This window comes from Trichoderma virens (assembly GCF_000170995.1).
Source record: "Trichoderma virens Gv29-8 chromosome Unknown TRIVIscaffold_80, whole genome shotgun sequence".
Lineage (NCBI taxonomy): Eukaryota > Fungi > Ascomycota > Sordariomycetes > Hypocreales > Hypocreaceae > Trichoderma > Trichoderma virens.
The window spans coordinates 183218-197257 of record NW_014013669.1 but is presented as its reverse complement, the minus strand read 5'-3'; the positions used below and the strand labels follow the sequence as shown (position 1 = coordinate 197257).

General features: G+C 53.6%; 8 protein-coding genes across 8 annotated transcripts; 4 read left to right on the top strand and 4 right to left on the bottom strand.

Moving 5' to 3' along the window:
* Positions 1-141: 141 nt before the first annotated feature.
* Positions 142-1304, top strand: TRIVIDRAFT_48361 (uncharacterized protein; the record flags this gene model as incomplete). The annotated part of the gene is made up of 5 exons (XM_014099021.1): positions 142-220; positions 401-441; positions 550-810; positions 884-1018; positions 1086-1304. 5 exons carry the CDS (start codon positions 142-144, stop codon positions 1302-1304), a joined length of 735 nt encoding a protein of 244 aa, XP_013954496.1.
* Positions 1305-1640: 336 nt separating this feature from the next.
* On the bottom strand, positions 1641-2470 carry TRIVIDRAFT_154990 (uncharacterized protein; the record flags this gene model as incomplete). The annotated part of the gene is made up of 5 exons (XM_014099020.1): positions 1641-1736; positions 1806-1996; positions 2110-2200; positions 2258-2343; positions 2407-2470. 5 exons carry the CDS (start codon positions 2468-2470, stop codon positions 1641-1643), a joined length of 528 nt encoding a protein of 175 aa, XP_013954495.1.
* A 972-nt stretch (positions 2471-3442) lies between these two features.
* TRIVIDRAFT_154813 (uncharacterized protein) lies at positions 3443-6192 on the top strand (the record flags this gene model as incomplete). Its single annotated transcript, XM_014099019.1, has 4 exons — positions 3443-3614; positions 3747-4028; positions 4093-4160; positions 4228-6192. The coding sequence occupies 4 exons, from the start codon at positions 3443-3445 to the stop codon at positions 6190-6192; spliced, it is 2487 nt and encodes an 828-aa protein (XP_013954494.1).
* A 151-nt stretch (positions 6193-6343) lies between these two features.
* TRIVIDRAFT_192887 (uncharacterized protein) lies at positions 6344-7228 on the bottom strand (the record flags this gene model as incomplete). Its single annotated transcript, XM_014099018.1, has 4 exons — positions 6344-6685; positions 6760-6795; positions 6857-6953; positions 7131-7228. The coding sequence occupies 4 exons, from the start codon at positions 7226-7228 to the stop codon at positions 6344-6346; spliced, it is 573 nt and encodes a 190-aa protein (XP_013954493.1).
* A 595-nt stretch (positions 7229-7823) lies between these two features.
* On the bottom strand, positions 7824-8497 carry TRIVIDRAFT_90125 (uncharacterized protein; the record flags this gene model as incomplete). The annotated part of the gene is made up of 3 exons (XM_014099017.1): positions 7824-8143; positions 8226-8373; positions 8436-8497. 3 exons carry the CDS (start codon positions 8480-8482, stop codon positions 7991-7993), a joined length of 348 nt encoding a protein of 115 aa, XP_013954492.1.
* A 482-nt stretch (positions 8498-8979) lies between these two features.
* On the top strand, positions 8980-10252 carry TRIVIDRAFT_216385 (uncharacterized protein; the record flags this gene model as incomplete). The annotated part of the gene is made up of 4 exons (XM_014099016.1): positions 8980-9071; positions 9199-9325; positions 9447-9755; positions 9847-10252. The coding sequence occupies 4 exons, from the start codon at positions 9014-9016 to the stop codon at positions 9959-9961; spliced, it is 609 nt and encodes a 202-aa protein (XP_013954491.1).
* Positions 10253-10406: 154 nt separating this feature from the next.
* TRIVIDRAFT_58736 (uncharacterized protein) lies at positions 10407-12611 on the bottom strand (the record flags this gene model as incomplete). Its single annotated transcript, XM_014099015.1, is given in 5 exon segments — positions 10407-11784; positions 11880-11883; positions 11894-12097; positions 12164-12242; positions 12345-12611. 5 exon segments carry the CDS (start codon positions 12609-12611, stop codon positions 10407-10409), a joined length of 1932 nt encoding a protein of 643 aa, XP_013954490.1.
* A 789-nt stretch (positions 12612-13400) lies between these two features.
* Positions 13401-14024, top strand: TRIVIDRAFT_155021 (uncharacterized protein; the record flags this gene model as incomplete). The annotated part of the gene is made up of 2 exons (XM_014099014.1): positions 13401-13611; positions 13693-14024. The coding sequence occupies 2 exons, from the start codon at positions 13401-13403 to the stop codon at positions 14022-14024; spliced, it is 543 nt and encodes a 180-aa protein (XP_013954489.1).
* Positions 14025-14040: the final 16 nt, after the last annotated feature.

Sequence of the window (14040 nt, the reverse complement as noted above, 5' to 3'; positions counted from 1 at the left end):
TCAATTGATACAGGCAATTTATAGGCAATTGCCCCGTTGAAGCGAAGCTCCAGAAGCAAACACACGTCCCACGTCCAAACCACCAGCCTCTCGAGGCTATCTCGACTTCTCCCCTTCCACCCAAACCGACGCAATCCCACGATGCGGCTGACGGCCGAACTGATCCGGGACTCGCTGTCCTATCTTAATCCCTTGAAGGAGAGAGAGCTTGATCTCCGAGGTGCGTTTATGCCCAAGGGGAGGGAGGGAAGGGAAACTTGAAAAGAGCAGATGCTACACACTTTTCTCGGCCTCTTATTCATTTTTCACCTTCTTCTTCTTTCTCCTTTTGTTTCTGGAGTTTTTTGATGAAGGATCTTTTGATACATTTGAGGCCTTTTGTCGGTGCCGCTTTGAATAGGACATCGAATTCCCGCGATTGAAAACTTGGGTGTTGCGGGCGTGAGTGATCATCCTCCTCCTTTCCCCTTTCCTCTACCTAGCATGATGGAATGATGTCGGGAGAAACGAAAGGCTGACACTGGATTCTTCCACTTTGATGATGTATAGCCCCACGATGCCATCGACTTCACCGACAATGATATCCAAGTGCTGGGCAACTTCCCGCTCTCGCCGCGCATAACGACGCTGCTGCTGGCGCGCAACCGCGTCACGAGCATCCAGCCCACGGTGGCGGCTGCCATACCTAACCTGCGGAACCTGGTTCTGGCGTCGAATCACTTGGTGGAGCTCGCGGACGTGGATGCGTTGGGGACGTTTTCGCGACTGACGCACTTGGTGTTGGCGGATAATCCTATCACCAAGAAGGAGGTGCGTTTGCAGTATTCACCCGCCCTTGCTCATTATGGAATTTACTGATTGTGGTGGTGTTGATTTGGTGTAGCATTATCGTTACTGGGTCATTTGGCGGTGTCCGTCTGTCCGGTTTCTAGATTACGAAAAGGTCAAGCAGGCGGAGCGGGACAAGAGCCAGGAGCTATTTGGCACAGCAGAGGAGCCTACGGCTCTAGCAACATCGGTATATAACCCTCCCCTCCCCGTCTTGTCTTTCTAATACAGGATATTAACCGGAATCGCGTGATTAGGTCATGGGCAAAAAATCCAAGACGTTCGAAGTCACATCCAACGGCTCATCCGCCGCGCCGTCGAAGCTCTCGCGGATAAAGCTGACGGATGCAGAGAAGCAGAGGCTGCAGGAGAGGATCAAGAACGCAACGAGCTTGCAGGAAATTATTGCGTTGGAGAAGGAGCTCAACGAGGGAAGGTTACCGTCGGGGATTTACGGCGATGCTATGGAGGAGTGAGGATGGTTGGGTGGATGTGGAAAAATAATATCTTCTTTTTGGCACAAGGTTGTTTTTTTGCTCCATGGTTATTTGATTTACTGTCGCTGTTGATTTTTTCATTTTTACAGAATGCTCTCTTTGATGAAGAGATGGGAGAGCAGGATTATTTAGTTTACTCGGGCCATACACTGTACATGGCGGTAGAAAAAACAAAGAATCGCCATGAAATATAAAGTCTTTCCAGCTATATATATAAAAATAACAAAGCTCCATAACAAATGCAAAATACAAATAAGTAACCAGCCATATCCCTACGGACCATGACAGAAATGCCTGACGGTGAAATGCTTGACCCTAGCCCGTCATGTCAACGTCGCCATCATCCTCAGGCTGCGCTGCCTGCCTCATCTCCAGCTCAAGCTGATCACTGGGGTCATTGCTCTCGTCCTTCTTCTCCCTCTCCTCGCCGCGAAGAGACAAGGTGAAGGGGTTGGAGCCGGCCTTTGGCTGGCCGTTGACGGCGGCGGCCTTTGCGGCAGCGGCCTTGGGCTTCGCGCTGCTCCCGTTTGTTGCGGCGCGGGGGGCGGCGTCGGGGAGAGGCTCGCCGCGGAGACGGGCCTGGTTGATCGCTTTTGCCTTTTTGAGGGGGACGGTCTTGGGGGCGACGTCTTCTAGGAATTCGAGGTGGTCGCGGTGTGAAATTGCGTTGGCTTTTTTTTATGTGGTTGGTGGTTAGTTTTTTTTTTTCGGGGGGGGGGGGGGGGGGGGGGGGAGGGGAGAGAGAGAGCGTAATAGGGGGAGAGAGAGAATTGGTGAGACTTACCGACGTCTTTGTACTGGATGTTGCGGCGAGGCTTGCGTTCTAGCTTTGCTTGGGTGTGGGCTTCCTCGGCGAGATGCTGGATGAACATTTCCTATGAGCGAAGGTTAGTTGGGGAAGAGGTGAAGAGAAAGAAGGGGAAAAGACGTACGGCAGCCAGGGTGATGACAAAGGCGGCGTTGTTAGAGCACATTTGGACATCTGGGTCTTGGCTGATGATTTTCTTGACTCTTGATACTGGGGGGAGGAGTTAGCTTTTTATGAAGGAGGATGATGAGGATTTGGGGGGGAAGGGCTTACATGGTAGTTGGGTTTGGCCGGTGGGCTCCTTTCGAGGAGGGATGGCGTTGGTGTTGTAAGGCATGATGACTGATTTCGTCTGGGATTAAATGAGAGGGGTGTTTGAGTTGCCTTGATGAGAGTGTCGTGGTTGATGAGTGGATGGCCTGTGTGAGTGAAAACTCGTGGATCACGCGCTGTGAGATCCCCCTTAGGGTCTGCCGGGAGAACGAAGGCTTCTCGATGATAGCAATCTTGGTCTGTGTAAGAGGAAAGAGATCGTGTATGCGTAAGAGGCCAGAGTTGAAGACTTGTTTCTTATGGGTGGTTGAGAATGGCGGGATTGGGATGAGATGAGGTTGAAGGCTAAGGGAAGGCCTTGTAGACGTCGTTTGGGCTCAGGGCGATATTAAGTAAGCTGCTGCTGAAGATGCTTTGTAGTTGAGGCTGGGGGGGTTCATGGAGCTTCAAGCAAATACGGTTTTTGGTCTAGAGGAGTGCAGAAATATTTTCCATCCGTAGTAACGGTCTGTAGAAGATGATGGGATCTGGGTGACTGATGAACGTCTCTTTTTCGTTCAAATGCTCTATAAAGCAGACGCGACGCTTTGACGCGACCTGGACTGCGTACTGTAGGGTGTCGCAAAATAGGGCCGCTGCATCCACTAAAACGCCGTTTCTAGTGGAGGGCTTCAGCTGCGGCGCATGCACTACGACGGAGTCTCTGCCCTGGAGATCTGCTGCTACAGCGGGGACGGGGCATGTAGTGCGTGCTGCTTAATGCTGCCCGGGCTTATCTTATCCGCAACTGCTTGCATCCATTGATGTCGACTTGCAGCTCTATTTGCGACAGCGTCGCATCAACGCCCTTCAACACCAGATCCTGCCGATCCAAACCATAGAAACGACGAGCGCAGCGCTACCGTAATCGTAACCGAATCGCATCGCATCGAACCACATCGCATAGCATCAGACAAAGCCGCACGCAAAAGGCGTTGGCGATCGGCGCCGTCGACCCAATCAAGCATCCACTCGCCATGGTGTGCATGTCGGAATCATGAATTCAACATCAATTTCCACGGCTGCGCTCAGCCCCGGCATTTCACGGCGCCCGTCTATCAGTTCTCGAGTGTCCTTTGCCGTGTCCAACGCAGAGCAGGGAGAGACGCCGAGGGAGGGCCAGATCGAGGAAGAGATTGCCGAGATCAAGAGATATGAGGTGAGCGAGTGTGTGTTGCCATAGCATATGTATCTGCTGGCGCTGACGGCCATGGTATCCAGGACTTTACAACGATAGGTAAGAGCGAGACAACCTCAAGAGGCACACCTCCGCAGACGAGACTGACCCCGATGCCACGCAGACTGGGTGCAAGATGCTGCGCGAGAACAGGCGCGGCGCAAAGCTCGTAGGAAGCGCACGGCAGGCGTGTACAGACTCGGCCAGCCCGGCTGGAGATATCGGCTCTGGGAATCTTATGATGCTGCGCAGGGCTGGATCGTTGTCACCATCATCGGAGCGGCCATCGGGCTGAATGCGGCGTTTTTGAACATTGTGACGGAGTGGCTGGCCGATATCAAGACGGGCTATTGCACGACGGGGTTTTATCTCAACGAGAACTTTTGCTGCTGGGGAGAGGACAATGGTAATTTTTCTCTTTAAATAATACCCATGGTGTGTTATGTGGCTCACTGACTCTTATTATACAGGCTGCGAACAGTGGCATCGCTGGACTGGATTTGGCCCCCTCAATTATTTCATCTACTTTTTATTTGCGGTGAGCAAACCTACTTTGCTTTCAGGCACTTATTTTGACTCTGTGAGCATTCTAACTCGCCATGCAGACCTTGTTCGCTTGCGTGTCGGCAACACTGGTCAAGTGTTATGCTCCGTATGCAGCGGGATCCGGCATATCGGAGATCAAGTGCATCATTGCTGGCTTCGTTATGAAGGGCTTTCTTGGCTTCTGGACTCTGCTGATAAAGTCTATCTGCTTGCCCCTGGCCATCGCCTCCGGCTTGTCTGTTGGAAAGGAAGGGCCCAGCGTTCATTACGCCGTTTGCACTGGCAACGTCATCTCAAGGCTGTTCAGCAAGTACAGGCGCAATGCGGGTAAGACCCGCGAGATTCTCAGTGCCTGTGCCGCGGCGGGTGTTGCTGTTGCCTTTGGCAGTCCTATTGGAGGCGTGCTCTTTTCACTTGAGGAGATGTCGAGCTACTTTCCGCTCAAGACCATGTGGCGCAGCTATTTCTGCGCTCTGGTGGCCACGGCGGTCCTATCCGCGATGAATCCCTTTCGCACGGGACAGCTGGTCATGTTCCAGGTGAAATACGATCGAGACTGGCATTTCTTCGAAATCGTTTTCTACATCATCATTGGCATTTTCGGCGGACTGTACGGTGCCTTTGTCATGAAGTGGAATCTTCGAGCGCAGGCCTTCAGGAAGAAGTACCTGACAAAGTACGCCGTATTAGAAGCGACGCTGCTTGCGGCGGGAACCGCCATCATCGCCTACCCCAACGCTTTTCTTAGGATCGACATGACGGAGAGCATGGAGATTCTCTTTCTTGAGTGCGAGGGAGCTGAGAACTACCATGGCCTGTGCGACAAGGACAGGAGGACCTGGAACATCATATCACTGATTCTCGCGACGGTGTTGAGAGTGTTTTTGGTCATCATCTCGTACGGATGCAAGGTGCCCGCCGGAATCTTTGTCCCCTCCATGGCCATTGGCGCCTCGTTTGGGCGAACCGTCGGCATCATCGTCCAAGCCATATATGAAGCAAACCCGAGCAGCGTCTTCTTTGCCGCCTGTAAGCCAGATGAGCCATGCATCACGCCGGGCACGTACGCCTTCCTCGGTGCGGCGGCAGCGCTGAGCGGCATCATGCACCTTACCCTGACTGTGGTCGTCATCATGTTTGAGCTTACTGGGGCGCTCACATATATCTTGCCAACCATGATTGTAGTTGGCGTGACCAAGCTTGTCAGTGAAATGTTTGGCAAGGGTGGTATTGCCGACCGCATGATCTGGTTTAACGGCTTTCCGTTTATCGATGGTAAAGAGGACCATAACTACGGCGTCCCAGTCTCTCAGGTCATGCGAAGCTCCGTTGTGTCTCTGCCTGCCAATGGGCTGACGCTTGCCGACATTGAGCAACTGCTGGCCGAGGCAAAATATCAGGGGTTCCCCATTGTGTTGGATAGCAACTCCAAGATGCTGATGGGATACATTGGCAGGACTGAGCTACGGTATGCCATTGATCGAGCAAGGCGCGAGCGTCCCGTTTCTCCAGACGCAAAGTGCGTCTTTTCATCGCATCTGACGCAGACTCCCGCCATTACTCCCATCACACCCGCATTTCGCTCAGACGTCACTGCGACGTCGCCTCTTGATTTCAGCCGCTATGTCGACGCCACGCCTGTGACGGCGCACCCTCGTTTGCCTCTGGAGACGGTCATGGAGCTGTTCCAAAAGATTGGGCCTCGTGTCATTCTGATTGAGTATCACGGGAAGCTCTCTGGTCTGGTAACCGTCAAGGATTGTCTCAAGTACCAGTTCAAGGTGGAGGCGGCGGAGAACCCGAAAGATGACCAGCACATCATTGAGGGACAAGAGCATCTGTGGAGTGCGCTTCGCAGAGTGGGCTTTTGGGTTTCCAATTCGGTGTCGACGGTTTCGCGGGGCCACATTAGACTTAGTGGACAATTTGACCATGAGCGGACGAGTGCGAGTGGGAGGAGAGAGGCTATCTTGGATGGGGACGAGGACGGCGTTGACGAAGGCGTTGAGCTTGAAAGAAGATAGACTGGACTGGCATTTTGAACACGGAGCGAGGCGCTATAGAAGCGTTGCTTTTTGATTTTTCATCTGCCTTGTGTATATACATTGATTGATATCTAAAGTGTGCTATGCTGCTATGATTTTGAATATGACCAAAACAAGCAAATCATGCCGCTCAGCTACGGAGCTCTCCCAAGTCAGGGACGTCCTCATCCCGGTATCTCTCTCCGGCGACTACGTCCTCGTCCAGCTCAAGACCATTGCCAGCAGGCACTGGTTCATACGCCTCGCTCGCCGTGCCTTTGGCGCCATCACCATCGCCTTCATCCTTGCGGCCTGCAATGACGCTGCCGGCAACGAGGAGCGTGGCGCCAGCCCACCACATTGGGGGCAGGGCCTCTGAGAAGATGACGAGGCCTGTGAAGGCGGTGACGAGGAAGTTCGTGGAGGTGTTCATGATGGAGACTTGGGTTGCGGATTTGCCGCGGGCGAGGGCGGTGGTGAATAAAGACCACATCTGTTTTTTTTTTTTTGTGTGTGAGTTGAGTTTAAGTTTGTGAGATGATGAAGAGGAGGGGGTGAGACACTTACGATGCCGTTGAAGGTGAGGTTGAGGACGAAGAAGATCTGGGATGGCATTGTTAGCACTTGTGTGATTTGATTGGGGGCGTGAAAGGGGAGGATTTACGGTGCGGACGATGATTTCGACGATTTGGGAGTGGGATTGTATTCCGAGAGCTTTGGCGACGGCGGTTGATAGAGTTGTTGTGAGTTCAGTAGTGGTTCTGAGATGAAACAGTCATGTTAGTGAATATGCCTGCAAATATACTTGTTCTCACTATCTATTGTCTTGTAGGTAGCTTCATTCATAGTATGCGTGTGTATATATATGCCCATCCTCTTCCAGCAAAGCAGTCATCAATAAAAAACAAAGTAAATAAAAAATAAAAGATAGATCTTACAGCTTCGCAAACACGCCGTTAAACGCCGCACAAGCACCGCTCGCCACGGCGAAAAACATCCAATGCTTTCTCCACGACGAAGATTCCGGGCTGTCCATCTTTGCGGTTGTAGAAGGAGGAGGAGATGAAGACGAAGCGGGTTTGCTGGTGCTGGAGTTGTGAGGCCGGGATTCCGGAGAGGTCGGTTTGACCCGCCGTTTGCGCGCGTCCATTGTTACTGGATTCGGAAGAAGGCCGTATTAGGTAGGCAGTGTGGTTGGTGAGGGAGGCGTGTTTTTTTAGGTTTGGTTTTTTGAGTGGTTGAAGATGGAGGGTTGAGGGTTAGATGGGCTGGAAGAGGGGAGGGATTGGGGGAATGAGAAGTAAATTGGGGTTTGGGACTGGAATATGAGAGACGGATTGATTATTTGACGACGGGCTGGTGATTGCCAATTGAGGCTGATGAGGACAGCTGGAGTGTGGAAAGCAGTGAAGCCACAGCAGAGTGACAGTGAGTGGGAGAGTCGACGGTTCACCGCCACAGTGGCGCTCTTGTTGCTGTGGCTCTCGTGACTCCAGGGGGCAGCAGCAGGCACATGTCGAAAAGCATCGTCACATTACATGGCCTTCAGCGTAAGAATCCTCAGTAAGTATGTATTATTCATCTTGTCTATTTCATCCATGGCCCGATCGAGACCCAGTTTCCCAATATTTGCTTAATAGATGAATCAATGCCTTGTCCATGTATCCGTAACCCCCAAAACGCCGTTACCGCCAGTCCTGTCGCCGTTATTGATGGTATACCTCCCTGCTCTCTTTGTTCTTGCCCTCCCATTCTCGTCCATCGGTATGCGTGCAAGCCATTCTCCCGTAGGGCTTTACTACTGTCCTTCGCCGGGTCTCTTTGCGTTGCAGCTGACAATCTTGACCTTGTCTGCCTGAACAGAGACGCTGCCGTTGTCCATCTTGAATGTCACGTTCTTGATGAGGAAAGTCCACACTTCGTCGCAGAATCGGTATGTGTCCAAGCTTCCCTGTTTTTTCAATGCACTTGTCAGTCTCTCCCAAACTCGACGCAAGGCTCCAAGGCCCGGAATTGTAGCATGCGCATTTTACCTTGAATTGGAGCCGGCTCTTGACGTTCTTCTGCAGCGCCTCGGTGATTGCCTGGTCAAAGTTGCCCAGGATCTTCATCGCCAGTTGCGGATGGATGCGCTCTTCGCTAATCAGATCATCGAGCGTGTCGGTCAGGGCGAGCCCAATACTGCAAAAGCATTAGAAACGACGTCCCTTGGTGGCGGCTGCAGTGAGTGAGTGGCGCATTACCTGCTCCGACGGTAGAGCTCGTAGAACGATTGCGCGCCGCTTGCCATGGTTGGAAATGAATGCGGGGGTATGCAGTGTAAAATGAGCGAGGCGCTGTGAGTTGTTCAAGATTCGAAGAGTCAAGATTCAGCGAGAGAGAGAGAGACGATGCGCCTTTGGAGGAGGAGGTTTGGGTCAAGTTCCGTCAGTCGGGACTGCTGACAGAAGAGTTGTAGCCTAGCGCAGTGACTCTGAATTAGGTAATGAAGGGTGTGTACGAGTATGTGCTGGAGTTTTAGGTATAGCAGCCCGTGCTAAAGGCAGTTTACAGCAGTCGGGATAAGGCTAAGCTCGCTGGAAGTCTGAACTGGGCTCCGACTCGACGCACCCCGGAGAGCCTCCAGGCGGTCCCACAGCGGCTGGTGCTGGAATCCGGCTGAGTCAGCAGCAAAGGGGAGCCGTTTGTCATGTGACGTCGGCCATTGTCGCGCCTCTGTGCTCCGAGAGCTTGAGCCAAGCTTGCAACAAAACGACGAGCCCCAGCACTTCTGCTTCGACTCGAACACCAGACGCAGCACCAGCACCGTGCAATACAAACCATGAGTCTCACGTACGGAGTCGGAGGAATCGGGTCGTTCCTGACCGTGGTGGGAGCGTGTATGTGCCCTCATCCTGCCCGACTGTCACATCCATCATCGTCGCTATCCATGTCGCTGGCGTCGTCATGATCATCATCAAGAATGGAATGCAATGCAATGGCACTAACACGGGCAATCATCAACAGACATGCTCTTCACCGGCAGCGGCGAGTCCTTCAACGTCGGCGCCTTTATCGAGTCCGTGTCGCCCTACGCCTGGGCTAGTTTCGGCATCTCCCTCTGCATCGGCCTCTCTGTCGTCGGTGCCGCCTGGTAAGTCCTCAGAGAACAATCAACGCACCTCCCGCTAGGAAACGAAGAGGAACAAGAGCGACACGACGAGACCACATCACGAAGAGGCAGACCTTGCTAACATTATTATCTCAAACCACAGGGGCATCTTCATTACCGGATCCTCCATCCTCGGCGCCGGCGTCAGGGCCCCCCGAATCCGAACAAAGAACCTCATCTCCATCATCTTCTGCGAGGTCGTCGCCATCTACGGCGTCATCATGGCCATTGTCTTCTCCTCAAAGGTCGAGGCCGTCCACGGCGCCGAGCTCTACTCTGCCGATTCCTACTTCACTGGCTTTGCTCTCTTCTGGGCTGGTCTGACCGTCGGCGCCTGCAATCTCGTCTGCGGCGTTGCTGTTGGCATCAATGGCAGTGGAGCTGCGCTGGCTGATGCGGCCGATGCCTCATTGTATGTGCAAACCATCCCCTTTATCCCTGATATCTGTCGCTTTAGCGGATAACTGCATCTTCGCATTTTCATACTAACCATTTCAATTTAGGTTTGTCAAGATTCTCGTTATTGAAATCTTCAGCTCCGTCTTGGGACTTTTCGGCTTGATCATCGGACTGCTGGTTTCTGAAAAGGCTCCTGCCTTTGGCGCCAAGCCCACTTAAACACGCTCACAAGGGGGGACCGTTGGAAGATTTTCGCACTTTATATCACAGCCTATCTCTGTCTCTGTGCGGCACCTACTTTCTCTCCCCGGGATGGTAGAGAGAGAAACCCGACATATGCATTGCGACGATAGTTTTTGGTTGGGCGTTTGGAAGATTGGGCTGTAGACGATGTTAATTTTTTTTTCTTTTTGTTACATTTGAAGCTGTACGACTAGCCCCGTGTATACTAGCCAAGGGTAAAGACAGCTGCGGATGCTCGAAATCTACCTAGTAGGCATCATTTTGAAGAGTTATAAATGTGTAAAAGAGCAAGCAACAAATTTTCGTCCCTTTCCCTCTCCCTTCCCTGTTCATATTGACCAAGTACAAAATAGCCGTACTATCTCACAACCTGTGTTTTGGGTATCAGCTACCAAACTACATACCAAACTGCCTCACCATTTCACCCTCCGCGTATAGAATTCATTAGCAGAGCGTCAACCTTGGAGCCCTTGTCCAGCTTCCCACTGCCACCGGGCAAGCAAAGCAGTGCATTGGCCGATCTCAAGCTGCCCACCTTGGAACTGCGCTGTCCTCCGGTGCTGCTCGCCGTCAGGAGGCCGTCCTGGCCGATGGTCACGACGGCACGATGGAATTCCGGTCGGGAGTCTAGATTGAATTCATGGGCCAGTGTGACGGGGACCTTGGGGAGACCGACGGGAGAGACGCCAGACTGCTTATGCAGAGACGGCAGGACGAAGAGGTGGAATGTCACGAGCGCGGAGGCGGGATTGCCGGGGAGGGAGAAGATGACCTTTGACACACGGTTGCCAGCATTGTCCTTGACGGGGATGGTGGCAAAGGTGCTTGGCTTGCCCGGCTTCATGGCCACGCGGCCAAAGTGGATGGTGCCGCCGAGGGAGCGCTCGATGGTGGGCTTGAGGAGGTCGAGCTCGCCCATGGAGACGCCGCCCGTGGTGATGAGCACGTCGGCTTCCCGGAGGCCGGCGCGCAGTGTCTCTTCGAGGGTGCCGGGCTTGTCGCTGGCGATGCCCAGGTCGATGACGGAGAAGCCCCATTCCCTAGCGGCGGAGATGAGCGTGATGCGGTTCGTATCGCGGACTTCGCCCAGCTTCAGGCCGCCGGGCCGGTTGTAGTCGACAATCTCGTCGCCGGTGGAGAGGATGCCGATGACGGGCCGCTTGAAGACTTGGGCCTCTGCCACGCCAACGGCAGCAAGGAGGCCAATCTCTCCCCCGACTCCGGATATCTGCTCTCCCTTTTTGAGGATCACGGAGCCTTGCGCAATGTCGCTTCCAATCTCGCGCACATTTGCGCCGTCTGTGACACCGCCCGCTTGGATCTCGACTTCCTTCTCCTCCTTACCGTCGTCCGTCATGGTCTTGAGCGTCGTGTCTTCCACCATGATGACGGCGGTAGCCCCTGGGGGTAGCGGAGCGCCTGTTGTTATCCTGGCGATTTCTCCCTCTTTCAAAGGTGGTATCTCTCCAGGGGCGGCATGGGACACGCCGGCCACGGGGAATACGCCCTTTACGTTGCCGTCTTTGGGCACGACGACGGCATACCCGTCCACGATACTGGCTCGAAAGGCTGGCACGTCTTCTTTCGCCTTGACATCCTCGGCCAGCACCAGGCCAACAATCTTGTCGTCGACTTTGACGGATTCCGTTTGTGGTTCTGGCGTGTGCTCTGAGATCAAAGCAAGAGCGTCATCCACGGAAACCATGGGATAGGGGGACTCGCGGTATCGTTTCGCGGAGCCCAGACTGAAGTCGTTGGATAGATGAGATGCGCTAGTGGAGCTTGGGGTGGTGAATCTCTGCAGATTTGGGTGGCCGTGGCCCTGTCCGGGACCATGGCTGTGGCCGTGAGAGTGGCCGTGGTGATGGTGATGGTGGTGGTGCTGTGTCGATGCTTGGGACGGGGAACGATCAATGCCGGCATCAGCCTCAAGCTTTTTGATGCCACCGGCATGCAGGGCTCTTGAATTTGAACCTGCTGCTTGAAGACAGGCATGCGGCAGCGTCTTGATGATGGCTTGGAGGTTCTCCTTGGCCCCCTTGGGCGAGCCGGGCAAGGTGACAATGACAGTCTTATTCCTGACGCCAGCTGTGGGGCGGGACATCATGGCGACTTTGATAGATGGTCAGCTTGATGTACGATTGATGGGTGAGATATCATCTTTGCTTGGTGACTTACACGGCGTTATCGCGAGAGATGCTGATAGCATGGCGTGGATCAGGCCGGGAGCCGTCTTGTGTATCATTGGGGCAACGGCCTATTCAAATGTGATTGGATTGTTAGTATGGAGAGTCTATATCATGATTGGACTCAGGCTTTTAAATAAATCCAAATCCAAATCCAAATCCGCCTCACTCACCTCTGGCGTCACATCTGCGACTGAAAACCCGGTGCCGCCGGTTGTGACGATGAGATGGACCGGATCAGGGCCGTCCGTCCATGGCATGATACTCCGCTGGATGTCCAGGACATTGTCCGAGACAATGCGTTCATCGACAACATCCCACCTGCCGGCGCCATCCTGCATCAGCACCTCGCGGAGCACCGTTGCGGACGCATCGGCGGAGGGATCTCTTGCGGCTGTGGTTGAGACGATGAGAATTGCGGCATTGAATGGGCCGTCCATGGTGACGAGGCTTGACAATATCGCGAGAGAGCTTATATCCAATCGGGCGAGGAGATGAAATCCAAAATATTTCCAAAATATCAATACCTGTCCCTATAGCTATACCACCGACCCCAGGAATTCCAAACCCTGCCTACTAATCCACGATAGCTACTAGGTAGGTATTGAAAGTGAAAGAAGATGCAAGTATGAGCTTCTGTTGGGCATGTGTTGGGAGCTGTCCAGAAGCACGGAACGATGCAGTGCTAGTCCGAAAGCCTGCTGTGCTAGTGCCAAAGTAATTGCTCCCAGCTAATACCATTCAAGCCAAAGTCGCGGCTGGGCGTCTCCGGATGCAAACAATCTAATATATGTACTGTACTGTACTCCGTGCATGTGGGATTCCGCTCCAAACCCTCAGAAACGGCATGTAGCATGCGGAGGTTTTTACGGGTGCACAGTCGTGGAGCCCAGCCCAGCCACCCCGAGCAGTTCCCCTAAAGCGCCGCTTTTAGTGCTTCTGATAAGCTTCTCGGGCGCTGGCCAGCAGCGAGTTCCAGCGCGTGCAACAGTGGCCCCCCCACCCTGCAGATACCCCGAGACCCGAGTTGGCGCCATGGACTATTTTTCGGCGTCAAATCTCATCGTCTGCTGCTCTGCTGTAACATTGAACCTCGTTTTTCGTCCACTCGCATCGCTGATCCTCGCCACTACGGGGGCCCGGCATTTGCTCTCTGCCGAGTCTTTTCCCACTCGGATCTGACAATCTGGCAAATTCGCGACGTGACTGACTGGACTGACTGATCCATCATGGTGCGCATCAAGGAGCGATACCTGCTCGTCAACATCATCTACCCTCCCAATGCCGCGGGATCCAGGGCTCGCGTGCCCGCTCTAGTTGCCCAGCACCAGCCGACCATTGCGAAGCTGACGCCGCAAGCTCTGGTCAGGGCCATCAAGGCCGAGGTGCTGCTGCTGTATGGCGACTATGGCGCGGGAGCTTTGGAGGGCAACCTCTCAGGTGAGAGAATCCTGCTGTTATATGCTACACTGTATCTTCAAATAGTAGTAGGACTAGCTAACCGTACAAACTCTAAAATAGTCAAATATCTGTCTCTGGCCACATCCACCTTCATCCTCAGGTGCAATAGGGCCCATTACCGGCTGCTGTGGTCCGCATTGACCTTCATGGACCGCGTCCCCGTCAAGGATGGCCGGCCATGCATCTTCCGGGTTGTTCGTGTTAGCGGTACCATCCGCACGATCGAGGAGATCGCCGTGGACCGAGCTCGGAAACTCATCCTGGCAGTAAAGGCAGAGGCCAGCTCTCATCCGCAGTCCTCGCTGTCCATGGATCTTTTGGCCAAGGATGACGCCATGCTGGATGTCGTGGACAATGACATGAGCGACGACGGTATGGAAGATGGCAGCTGACGTGGCAATTGGTTAT